The sequence below is a fragment of the Protopterus annectens genome, chromosome 1.part1 (assembly GCF_019279795.1).
Source record: "Protopterus annectens isolate FY-2018-M chromosome 1.part1, PAN1.0, whole genome shotgun sequence".
NCBI lineage: Eukaryota > Metazoa > Chordata > Ceratodontiformes > Protopteridae > Protopterus > Protopterus annectens.
This window is the reverse complement of record NC_056726.1, coordinates 1,096,572,236-1,096,585,614: the sequence shown is the minus strand read 5'-3', so window position 1 is coordinate 1,096,585,614 and position 13,379 is coordinate 1,096,572,236. Positions and strand designations below refer to the sequence as shown.

The 13,379-nt window shown below is 39.0% G+C and overlaps 1 protein-coding gene across 1 annotated transcript in view; it reads left to right on the top strand.

The window, feature by feature from the left end:
* The window catches only part of LOC122815448 (acetylserotonin O-methyltransferase-like), a 485,689-nt gene that overhangs the window by 189,971 nt on the left and 282,339 nt on the right, over positions 1-13,379 (top strand). Inside the window, exon 6 of the mRNA XM_044087953.1 lies at positions 13,210-13,350. Coding sequence (XP_043943888.1) covers positions 13,210-13,350 — 141 coding nt within the window. The remainder of the gene's footprint in view (positions 1-13,209; positions 13,351-13,379) is intronic.

Sequence of the window (13,379 nt, the reverse complement as noted above, 5' to 3'; positions counted from 1 at the left end):
GCCTAGCGGTTCTGTCGACATAACACATCCAACACACAACAAGCACTCTCTCCAGAACAAGTACAAATATGACCTGTCATTGTCCATGTTGGTGTGATGAACCTGAGCCGCACTCTCCCCTGGTCTACATGAAAAAGAGCATGGTGGAACTCTCTGGATCACATAGCTCAGCCGGTATGGCCTGACCCTGAGTGGCTCCTGGAATGAGTCCCCACAAAATGGCACATAACTAGATGACCTAACCCCTCACCTAAACAAGCCTGACTAGATTGGTCTGCAAAGCTATGAAGGGCATCATCATGGATCTCATTAACAGAGACATTGGGAACCTCCAAACACTGGACCCTACCCAGTTTGGCTTTGTTAAGGGCAGGTCATGCCTCTTAAACCTGGTGGACTTCTTTGAGACAGTTATCAAGGCTATAGATGAGGGAAAGGTGATCCACACAGCCTGCCTAGACCTTGCACAGGCCTTTAACACCATTACCCACTCAGGTATTATAGACAAGCTCACTAGCCTGAACAAACTGGCTCATGGACAGAACCCACATGGTAGTCTGACTCTAAACCAGTTATAAGTGGAGGGCTCAGTCCTAGGACCCTTCCTTCTCAGAGGTATAGGCCAGCACAGGAGGACTACGGCTGACCAAGTTTGAAGTGGCTCACCTAATCACAAAAGGGTTTGCATCCAGATCAACAACTGGAAAGACCACAGAAGTACCTCACCAAGAGGATCACTGGCCTCAAAGTGTTTTGCTGAAACACAAAGGTAAGGAGTTTGAGTCTCACAAGGGGGTTTGGGCTACAGGATAATTGGCTTGGCTGCAAATAAAATTGTGGCCTAATCCTGAAATCAACCTACCTATGAACCTGGTGATCTCTGCCTGACAGTCATCTCTGGGGGGGTCTCAACTGGAATCCATCCTCCCCTCCAGCATGTCCCATTGTGTGGTGTGGACGAGCCACATGGGCATGAGGGGCTCCCTATGGGATTTTTAAAATGAGCATGTCCATCAGTTAGATTTCTGTCCCAGAGCTTTGTATGTCTCTAGAGATCACCTCCTCTCTATTAGGCAGAGCTCCTCGCTAACCCTCTTCAAGAGTATCTCAATATTCAGCTGAGTGTTACAACAGCCTAGTATCACAAGTATCCCAAAATTATTGCTTCTGTTTTTTGTTTATGAACAGACATAGATGCTGTTCTCGTTTCCCACACATTGTTTAAAATGAACACACTGCAGATTAATGGCTCCCAGAATGAGCCATTATAAACACACTGCAGATTAATGGCTCCCTGAATGAGTCCTTATAAACACACTGTAGATTAATGACTCCCTGAATGAGTTAATAAATACACTGCAGATTAGTGGCTCCCTGAATGAGTCCTTATAAACACACTGCAGATTAATGGCTCCCTGAATGAGTCCTTATAAACACACTGCAGACTAATGACTCCTGAATGAGTTCTTACAAACACAGTGCAGATTAATGGCTCCCTGAATGAGTCCTTATAAACACACTGCAGATTAATGGCTCCCTGAATGAGTCCTTATAAACACAGTGCAGATTTATGACTCCCTGAATGAGTCCTTATAGACACAATGCAGATTAATGGCTCCCTGAATGAGTCCTGATAAACACATTGCAGATTAATGGCTCCCTGAATGAGTCCTTATAAGCACACTGCAGATTAATGGCTCCTTGAACGAGTCCTTATAAACACACTGCGGATTAATGACTCCTGAATGAATCCTTATAAACACAGTGCAGATCTATGACTCCCTGAATGAGTCCTTATAGACACACTGCAGATTAATGGCTCCCCAAATGAGTCCTGATAAACACACTGCAGATTAATGGCTCCCTGAATGAGTCCTTATAAACACACTGCAGATTAATGGCTCCCTGAACAAGTCCTTATAAACACACTGTGGATTAATGGCTGCCTGAATGCGTCCTGATAAACACACTGCAGATTAATGGCTCCCTGAATGAGTCCTTATATGCATACTGCAGATTAATGGCTCCCTGAACGAGTCCTTATAAACACACTGCAGATTAATGGCTCCCTGAATGAGTCCTTATAAACGCACTGCAGATTAATGGCTCCCTGAACAAGTCCTTATAAACACACTGTGGATTAATGGCTCCCTGAACGAGTCCTTATAAACACACTGCAGATTAATGGCTCCCTGAATGCGTCCTTATAAACACACTGCAGATTAATGACTGCCTGAATGCATCCTTATAAACACACTGCGGATTAATGGCTGCCTGAATGCATCCTGATTAACACACTGCAGATTAATGGCTCCCTGAATGAGTCCTTATAAGCACACTGCAGATTAATGGCTCCCTGAATGAGTCCTTATAAACACACTGCGGATTAATGGTTGCCTGAATGCGTTCTGATAAACACACTGCAGATTAATGGCTCCCTGAATGAGTTCTTAGGCCTCATTATTTTCATTATGATTCTCTCTATCTTACTCTTCAGCCACCGTACTTTGTTCAGCATCAGTCCTCCTTTATTCAGATTCTGCCATTTTGCTCCTCCTCCAGAAGCCCTTACCACCCATAGGTCCACTACCCATATTTAGCTAATCTGATACAGTCTTAGCAATGTCCTTTTCCAGTTTATTGTTGTTCTCAGAATCACTTCACCCACTGTGGACTCATTATGTTAGTTTACTGGGGTAGTACAGTAATCAAAACAGACCATACACAGACAGAGCCCTGATGAAAACAAATTCACAAAAATTAATAAATAAAATAAATGCAACAGAACTAATCCCGAACATGGAGTAACTACAGAAAACACAGAATCACACAGACAATTAAAACAATGAGGTAATATTATTAAGCATGGATAAAAACAAATGTGGATTAATTTTAGTAGTAAATACGGGAGGTAAGCAGCTAGTGAGATTAGAAAGTAAAAGTAGAAGTGATGTTGGTCAGGGAGCAGTTAAGTGATGAGCCTCTTAGGGAGGAGTTAAGTGATGAACCCATGGAAAAGTACTTGTAGTCAGTTTTTTGATGGAGGTGTATTTTGAGTTACACTCTGAAAGTAGGTAATGAAGAAATTTATTGTAGATTGGGAAAAAGAATTGATTGAGTTTGGGAAAAAAAAACAGAGAAGTAGTAGTCAGTGTAGTGCAGTTTGGCTTGGGAGGTCTGGAGTGAAGGAGTCAGTTGAGTGAAATTGCAGAGGTTGTAGAGATGGTTCATTAATGGAGTTTGTCAGCAGCAGGCAAGAAGGCCCCTGTATGAAGTAGTTTGAAAAGAAAAGACCCTTGGACTACTTCAATTTGATAGGTGGCTGGGAGCTATATGATATATTGTGGCCTACATCTTTGCTCAGAAATAAAGTGGGCACACATTTGAAATGTTCTTGAACATGAGCTGCCCATCACATCCTTTATTTATTTATTTATGTATATTTATTTATTGACATTTGTTAACCGGGTTTGTCCAACTGGGCTTGTGGCCCATTTTCAGTGGAGACCCGAGGAGACAAGCTCCATTAGTATATTTTAAACAAGTACAATTTTAAATGCGGTGGTGGTGCTGGTAGCATTGTTGCTCACATTGTTGCGTTGTCCTGTTCGATTCTGCCTCTAAAAGCGTCTTGTGTGTGGAGACAGGAATGAATGGTACCTTAGTTGTAGTTGTAGGTGTGCGTTAGAGCTGCAGCCAAAAAAAAAAAAATATACTGCCAATCATTAGCGGATCGGACTTTCGCTGTGGTGACTCCTAACCGGGAAAAGCCGAAAGACACAACAACATTGATATAATAGCAGTTATAGCAAAAAGATTCACATATGTTGGGTTACATGCATAAAGTTAAAGTAGCATTAAAAAGAAACTAAGTAACAATTTTACATTGATATAATTCAATAGGTCAACAATAAAAAATGTTTGTTTGTATAAAATTATGCAAATGCATAGTAGACACATTGGAGAGAGGTGTAATGAGGTACTAAGTATGGTCCTTTTGAGGGTACATAAAGGAAAGGAAGACTAGGTAGGGTCATGGCAAGGGCAGGTTCTGGAATTGAGAAAATAAGCTTTTAGTTCATTTTTAAAGTATGAGGTGTGGCAGATTGAAAGTAAGTCAAGGGAAAGTTTGTTCCAAGCATGGACAAGGGAGTGTTTGTAGAGTAGTTTGCCTACTGACCTTTTTGGGTGGTAGATATCAAGTAATTGTCGGTTAGAAGTATGGAGGTTCCGGGTTGGGATGTAGATGGAGACTAAGGAAGATAGAGATGGACAGAAGGAGGGTTTATAAAGAATAGAGTGTACAGATTCATAGATTAGTACTAGGCTAACTGCCCTGGTGGGCCACTTTAAGCCTTGCCAATTATCCTTTGTGAGACTCAAACCCTGCACCTTGTGTTTATAAGGCAAACACCTTAACCATTAGGCCACCCTCCCAATACGAAATTGATAAGATGATGAATAGTAAACTGTAGGATACACCACGAATAGTCCAACTTTAGATATAAATCAGCTTTATTGAAGAAACCAAAAGATGAGCGCTTTCGCGTGCTTCATGCATGCTTCATCAGATCTAAATAACAATAAATCTTCTGCTTTTTTATACCAAAGACAACTGCCTTAATTGATCTAATTAAACTCATTAAGTAATCAAGTGTAAAAGATTTTAAAGTGACAATGTGCATTTCTTGTATTAAAACGTGAAAACATAAAAATGCATCTAACTAATGCAGTCAGAACGTGACGACCAACTCTTATGTGTCTCATGGCTTCATGTAAAATACATTTACCCATCTAACTTAATCACAATGCATTGATGAAACTAAAAATCGCATCTTTTCAAGTGTCAACATAAAACCTTAAAATTCACTAACTGAAGTATGATGCAAATGGTATCAAAAGGCGATATAGAGGACTAACACCAGTCGTCATTAACTGACATACATTTATAGAGCGTAATCCTCCAGTTTCATAAAATAATTATAAACTGTTAAAATAATAAAACCAATGCCCATAAATCCAAGCTTTTCATAATTGCTGTCTAAAAAATCTATAGTAGTTCATTTTGATTATAATAAATATAATAAATATACAAAACATATATATAAGAAAACCTGTATTATGACAGACCTATACTTTATTACAAGATATCAGTCCTACTATCACAACGATGTCCATACATATTGAATAAGTAATATATATATGTGTAATTCAGTGACAGTATATCTGATTAGATGTAAATGAACATCTAATCTCAAACATTTCTAAAACAATGCAAACTTTATGTAATAAATAAACTTTTTGTCACGTTCAAATGCCTAACTTAAAGTGGTTCATAATACTTCATAATAATGTCAGTTGATGTTCTCTAGAATGGGTTTCAAAGATATGTAATTATTAAGGCCTGGTTTTATATGGGCCCCTGTTCTAAAAATCCATTCGAGCTCTAACCTGGCTAAATAATTCATACTATCTCCCATTCTTAAGCTGGGCTTAACAATTTGTAATGCTCTAAACTTAAAGCCATGAGTAGAATTCGAATTTATATGCCTGGCTAGGGCATTCAATTCATTGTTCTTCCTAATGTCGTAAATATGATTGTATATTCGTTCTTTAAATTTCCTCTTTGTAAGGCCTATATAAAAAGCATCACATTGTGTGCATGTTGCCATGTATATTAAATTCATGGTGTCACAATTCGCAAAAAACTGAGGCTCATATGTGAAAAAACCATGTGGATGTTGATAATTTTGCTTGTCAATAATATATTGACACATGCTACACTTATTACATGGAAAACTGCCTCTCAGGTGTCTGTCATTAGAGATATTTTGTATAGGTTTATAAAGTGTATTTAAATTAATCTTATTGGAATCAAAACTAAAAATAGTCTTCAAGTTGTCACAGGTACGAAATACAAAAGAAGGTCTGGTCCCAACTATACTCTTGAGGGAGTCTTCTATGGTCAAAACATTCCAATGTTTCTCTATAATCTTTCTAAGTTCCATATTATCATTGGTGTATTTCAACAAGAATCTGACCCTGTTGTCATATTTGATGTCTTGTGTGGGTAATGGAGCCCAGGTCTTTTTAATCAGACTCCTGACTGTTGGGTGAATCACAGATGTTCGTATACTGCTGTTCCTAGGCTTAATAATATCATTCTTTATCTCCCTGATCAGGGTAGGTGTATATCCCCTCTCTAAGAATAGGTTCTCCATAACATCAGCCTCTTTTATCAGCATCTCATAGTCTTTACATAATTTTGTCAACCTGACAAATTGACTCTTAACTACACCTGCAAACACATGCTTTAATAACTACATATCTTTGAAACCCATTCTAGAGAACATCAACTGACATTAATATGAAGTATTATGAACTATTTTAAGTTAGGCATTTGAACGTGACAAAAAGTTTATTTGCTACATGAAGTTTGCATTGTCTTAGAGATGTTTGAAATTAGATGTTCAGTTATATCTTATCAGATATACTGTCACTGAATTACACATATATATATTACTTATTCAATATGTATGGACATCGTTGTGATAGTAGGACTGATATCTAGTAATAAAGTATAGGTCTGTCATAATATAGATTTTAAAATAGTTCCCCAACACTGCTTCAAGATGGCAGGATACCACAGCCAATGTTCATTAAAATAGTATAAATGAAGAGGTAGCTGAATAAGTAGACTTCATCAGAACATTGAATGATGAATGTTCTGATGAAGTCTACTGGATGTAGATGCTTGTTTTATTTGAGAATTAAAGTGTCTTTTATTCAGCTATTTATACTAGTGGACGGTGGTGCAAAAATGAACATTATCCTGCCATCTTGAAGCAGTGTTGGGGAACTATTTTTTCATAATATAGATTTTCTTATATATATGTTTTGTATATTTATTATATTTATTATAATCAAAATGAACTACTATAGATTTTTTAGACAGCAATTATGAAAAGCTTGGATTTATGGGCATTGGTTTTATTATTTTAACAGTTTATAATTATTTTATGAAACTGGAGGATTACGCTCTATAAATGTATGTCAGTTAATGACGACTGGTGTTAGTCCTCTGTATCGCCTTTTGATACCATTTGCATCATACTTCAGTTAGTGAATTTTAAGGTTTTATGTTGACACTTGAAAAGATGCGATTTTTAGTTTCATCAATGCATTGTGATTAAGTTAGATGGGTAAATGTATTTTACATGAAGCCATGAGACACATAAGAGTTGGTCGTCACGTTCTGACTGCATTAGTTAGATGTATTTTTATGTTTTCATGTTTTAATACAAGAAATGCACATTGTCACTTTAAAATCTTTTACACTTGATTACTTAATGAGTTTAATTAGATCAATTAAGGCAGTTGTCTTTGGTATAAAAAAGCAGAAGATTTATTGTTATTTAGATCTGATGAAGGCATGAACATCTTTTGGTTTCTTCAATAAAGCTGATTTATATCTAAAGTTGGACTATTCGTGGTGTATCCTGCAGTTTACTATTCATCATTGTGCTACCTTGTTGTGTTGCTGTGGATACTTAGGAAGGTTTGCGAAATTGATAAGATAGAAGAAACTGGGGAAGTTCAAACCATTGAAGAGAGTTTAAAGAAATGTAGTGGTGTGAGTTGTATGGGGAGTTAGTAATGAATCTGGATATTTTATGGTAAGTTTTTTGGAGTTTGTTTAGAGTGGAGGCCTGGATATTGGTAAGAACTGCAGCGGCGTATAAGAGGGAGGGGAGGAGGAGTGCCTGGCCCAGGGTAAGTCTAGATTCAGGGGTTAGGATTTTTTTGTTCCAATATAGCAGACCTATTTTCTGATTTGTTTTTTTAATACATTGGAGTATGTGTAGGTTGAACTTTAGTTCGTCATCGATAATGACCCCTAGGAGTTTTGTGTGGGTGTCAGGTTGGATAGTTGTATTGTTAGAATATGTAATAAAAAAGGAGGTTTTGTGATGAGAAAGAAAACGGGGAAGGAAAAGTAGAAGTTTGGTCTTTTTGGGATTTAGGATCAATAGGTTGTGAGAGAGCCATTGTTCAGTGGATAGTAGGGCCTGTTGTGTCATGGAGTGTAGTTCAGGAATGTTATTTGAGATGGATATAAGTGTGGAGTCATCGGCATACTGAATAAGGGAGGATTCTTTGCATGAGGTGTAAAGATCATTGGTGAAGATGTTAAAGAAAAGGTGTCCCAAGATGGAGCCTTGGGGAACATCAGTGGAGATGGGAAGGAAACGTGAGGAGGATGAGAGCCATTTTACAGATTGTTCCCTGCCAGATAGGTAACTATTAAACCAGGCAAGTGCGGAGGGGGATAGGTGGAGATTTGCGAGTTTGGATAGTAGTAGAGGATGAGAGACAGTATTGAAGGCTTTGGAGAGATCTAGGAAGAGACAGGAAATTAGTTTATTGTTGTCTAGGGCCTCTGCAATGATATGCGTGAAGGAGAGGAGGGCAGTGGTGGTACTGTGGTGAGGATGAAATCCTTGTTGGGTAGGGGCAAGTAAGTGGTGTGTGAGGATGTGATTGAGAAGCTGTGAGTGAATACATTTTTCTAATATCTTGGAGAGGGGGGACAGAATAGCAATGGATCGGTAGTATGAGGGGTCAGTGGAGTTTCTACCTTTATGAAGAGGGATAGTAAAGTAAAGATTTCCAAAGGGTGCAGACAGTTGATTCCAGGATAGATTGATTAATTAGTATAGATATAGGATAGGCAATTGAGTCAGCAGTAAGTTTGAGAAATGTAGGAGATAGATTGTCAGTGGAAGGAGAGCAAGGTTTTAGCTTGAGTAGTAGAGATTTGATGTAAGTAATGGGAACTGGCTCAAAACAAAACAAAGTTGTGTTAGTGGGACTTGGAGGGGTGGGTGTCAAAGTAGAGTTTGGCTTAGAGGTTACCAGATTTCAGGAGGGTAGCTGTTTCCTGAGAGGAAGAGTTAGGGTATGGGGAGGGATTAGAGGGCTTTCCAGAATAGAGGATGTTGTTGAGAGTTGACCAAAATGTTTGAGGATTGGATTTGTTGTTAAGCTGAGCAGAGCTATAGTATAACTTTTTGTCATTAGTTGTATGTTTTTGCAAGGTTCCTCAGTTGCCTGTATTTTTGAAGAAAAGGTGGTTGTTTAGTTTTAGTCCAGGTTTTCCAAGCACAAACTCTGGGACCTAGTCTCTTTGGAGAGCCAGGGAGCATGATTTGATTTTACTCTGATCTTCCTAGAAGGAGCTAAAGAGTTTAGAGTATTCATTAAGATGCTATTGAAAGTGTTTACAGCATCGTTTAGGGGGACGTGTTTTAGGATGGACCAATCTATGTTGTGGAGAATGGAGTTAAACTGGGATGAATTGAAAGTCGATAGTTTTCGACAGTCTTTGATAAGGTGGGATTTAGGAATATGGGAGTAGTGTCTTAAGATGGTGGTAGGGAGATGATCACTGAGGGAGTCAGGTAAGGTGGTGGGATTGTGGGATTGGTGAGGGGAATTGGTAAGGATCCAGTCTATGAACGAGCTGGAGGTGGAATTTTTATGGAAGCGAGTGGGAGATGTTATAAGTTGGTGGAAGCCGTGTAGGTGGATACTGAGTTGGGGGGAGTCAGTTGTGAGTTTGGACCAATCAATGTTGACATCACCAAGGATAAGTGTCTCATATGGTATGTTGTGGGATAACCAGGACAGGATGTTTTCAAGAATGGCAGATTGTTGCCAGGAAGAAGGTAGATAGTGGCAATTGCAAGTTTTTTGTGGGGATTCAGATGGCAGTTAAAGATGATGATTTCAGTCAGGAATTGGAGAAGGGTATGGTGAGAGGTTAAGGTTGTTTGAATAGAGGATGGCCACGCCACCACCTTTTTTTACAGGTCTATCAGATTGGAAGATATTATAACCTGGTGGGAGTATTTCACTATTTGAGATTTGTGGCTTGAGCCAGGTTTCAGATAGGGAGAGGATGTGAGGGGTATTGAGAGCTATCCATCAGTGCAGCTCAGTGACTTTATTTGCTAGACTCTGAATATTCAATGAGTAAATAGTTAAGTATTTGGATGGAGATGATTGTTGTGACTGAGGTTGGTGACTGTTAGAGGAGTAAGATGGGGGCAGTGTAGAGGTAGTTTTGGGGAGAGAAGAGGGGCCAGGGTTGGGATGGATATTTCCAGAACAAAGTAGGTTTTTAATGAGGAGAGAGTGTGTAGTAGATGCTAGATGGAGTTTGTATAGTTTTGACTTAGCTTTGTGGGAAGGTTTAAAAACCTGTATTATGGATAGTTTATATAGACTTGAGGTAGAGATAGTAAAGAGATTAGGGGAGATAGTGAAAGATGAAGTAGTTGGATATATGTTGCATGAGTGAGAAATTGGTGAACATAGGAGTGGGTCAGAGAGATTGGAGTGGTAAGGTGTGCAGATAGAGAGAATAAGGAGTGTGTAGAAGATATTAGAAAATAATACATGGAATAAAATATGGTCAGTTAGAGTCGGTAGAGACAGTGGTATAGAGGAAGTGGTGTTGACAAGATTGACAGATTAGTAAGGTGGTTGTGGCAATAGGCAGGAAGTGGAATTGTAGTGGCTAGTGGGACAAGAAGTGGAGGGATAGTTAGGTATAAATGTAATTGTAATGGTCCTGTCCTAGGTTTCCTTCTGTATCATCTTTATTACAGACCTTTGGGTCATCTTCAGTTTAACATAATTTCCCTCCACTTATACTAATTTTCTGGATGATGGTCTCATTAAAGAGTCTTCTAGGTAAAGTTTGTCATTTTTTTTAATTTCTGTTGGAATTTAATTACTAAGACACTGAGTGTCATGTCGTCCAGTCATCATTTAACCAAAGCCACCACTCCTAGACTAGCTGTAAATATAACAAACATTTTATCTTCCCATACAGGTTTTTGTCATTATAGTTTGCTTTGGATAAATCTAAGCAGAACGTCTCTTTGATACAGTTAAAAAAAATGATAGCTTTGAGGTAGCATTTCTGCTCTGATTCTGTCCTTCTGGGGATCGCTTACCTAGTTGACATTTATATGCTCATCGAGTTTGTCCCTTATATGAGGACTTATTTTCTGTCAGAACAAAATGTGAGTCTATTGCTTATGCTTCTGCATCCAATATATATATATATATATATATATATATATATATATATATATATATATATATATATATATAGATATATATATATAATGTATACATAAATATCTTCCTTTATTCTAGGTAACAAATTATGTTTATAGGGTCATAATTCATTATTAGGTATACATTCCAGGAGGGCCATTCATGAGTTTAGTCCAAATTTTAAGTTACCCCCAAACACTGTCTGGTTTACTAACACACTGAATGTGTTACAGTAGACAAATAGGTTCATAGGTTCATAGGTTGGTACTAGGCTATCAGCCCTAGGGCCTTTACAAGCCTAGCCATAACAATTCCCTGGCTATTTCTTCCCACACTATTTACTTCCCTGGACCCCTGTCTAGCAGGGCGACTGACGTGATCCTTGGGGTGAATTTCCTTTCTCCCTTCCAATCATCAAGGTTCCTTTTGAAGAGGGCCAAAGAGGCATTCTGCTTGACATGTATGGGCAATCTATTCCAGAGTCTGGGGAGTCTCTAGGTCAGGAACCAATCCCTCCAGCATGTTTTCTTTATTGTGATGACAAAGTTTAGATCCCTCAAGTACGTGGCTCTGAGGGATTGGGATTTCTTTAAGTGTAGCATGTCCAACTGCTCTGAGTTTGACATGGCCTTGTATGTTAAGCAGAGATCACCTCTGAGTAGACGATATGCGACAGAGTATAGCTGGAATTTTTTAAGGCGATCAGCATAGGGCATCTGCTTTAGGCCTGTGATTCTTTTAGTGAGGTATTTCTGCAGCCTTTCCAGTTGTTGCAGATGTCTTGAGAGGTACATACCAAACGGGGCATTGTATTCTATAATGGGTCTAATGAGGGATGAGTACAGTGGGACAATGACCTCCTTTTTTCTGGATGAAAAGCCCTTAGTGATGAGGTGTGCCACATAGAAGGATTTCCTGACTGTTGTGATGATGTGATTATCGAAGGTGAGACCACTGTCCACCTGTGTCCCTAAGTCTCTTATCACACTTTCGGTGTTTTATGTACTGCCACCTATATGGTAATTCACGGGTACATGTTTTTTCCCAAAGGGGATGACTATATATTTCTTGGCATTGACCTTGAGCCCATTGCTCTGGCACCAAGCATCTGTTTCTGTAAGGCCTTTTTGTAGAGTATCCACATCATTTGGGGATTCAATAATGGCTCCCAGTTTGCAGTCATCTGCGAACTTTGTTAGCCAGAGTCCCTTAGTGTTGGTCTGTACTTCAGAGAAGTAGATGCCAAACAAGAGCAGTCCCAGGACTGAACCTTGAGGTACTCCACTTGTCACTTGTCTGGAGCTGGATTTGGAGTCAGCTACTTTTACAGTATGGGTTCTATCAGTAAGCCAGATAGCAACCCATTGGATGATGTAGGGATTAATGCCCAGCTTAGTAAGTTTATCTATGATTCCAGAGTGGGGGATGGTGTCAAAGGCCTTGAAAAGGTCTAGATAGGCTGTGTGGACCACCTTACCCTTGTCCATGGCTCTGGAGACTGATTCGAAGAAGTCAATCAGGTTCAGGAGACAAGATCAGCCCTTCACGAACCCAAACTGGGTGGGGTCCAGTGTTTGAAGGTTGCCAATGTCTTTGTTTATAAGTTCAATGATAATACGCTCCGTGGCCTTGCAGATAAGGCTCGTCAGACTGATGGGACGGTATGAGGGAATCAAACCCTGTACTTCAGCTCACAGTGTTAACCTTCTGCACCAAATACCAGTCTCTCTAATGAGATGCTGAGTTGTATTTCACAGATACCTGCAAAGAAATCAAGGCCTTTAATCATAGGGCATCGTATATTAGACTAACCTTAAACTATCATTGCTCTATTCAGTATCCTGACCCAATCCCATTAAGTACAATGTTAAAGATGCATAAATACACTCATAAAAATTGTACAGTTGGTAATGAGATCATCATTGTTTCAGCAAATGACATACCTGTTTATTACCTGTTTTGTGTATGTATGTGTGTATGTATGCATTTGCCATTTGTTAATCAGGTTCATACACTTGTTTGAGTGCACCTAAGTCAATAGCATTAATTCATGCAGCTTTCATTATTTTACCCGTACAGGAGGATCAGGTGCCCTGGCCACCAAAATAATCTCAGTATATCCAGAGTCAAGAGTAACAATCTTTGATTTACCAAAGATGATCCAGGGAGCAAAACAGTGCAACCTGCATGTTAAAGATCCTAGAATTTATTTTCAGGAAGGTATGTGACTCCTAACTTGTTTGCCGAAA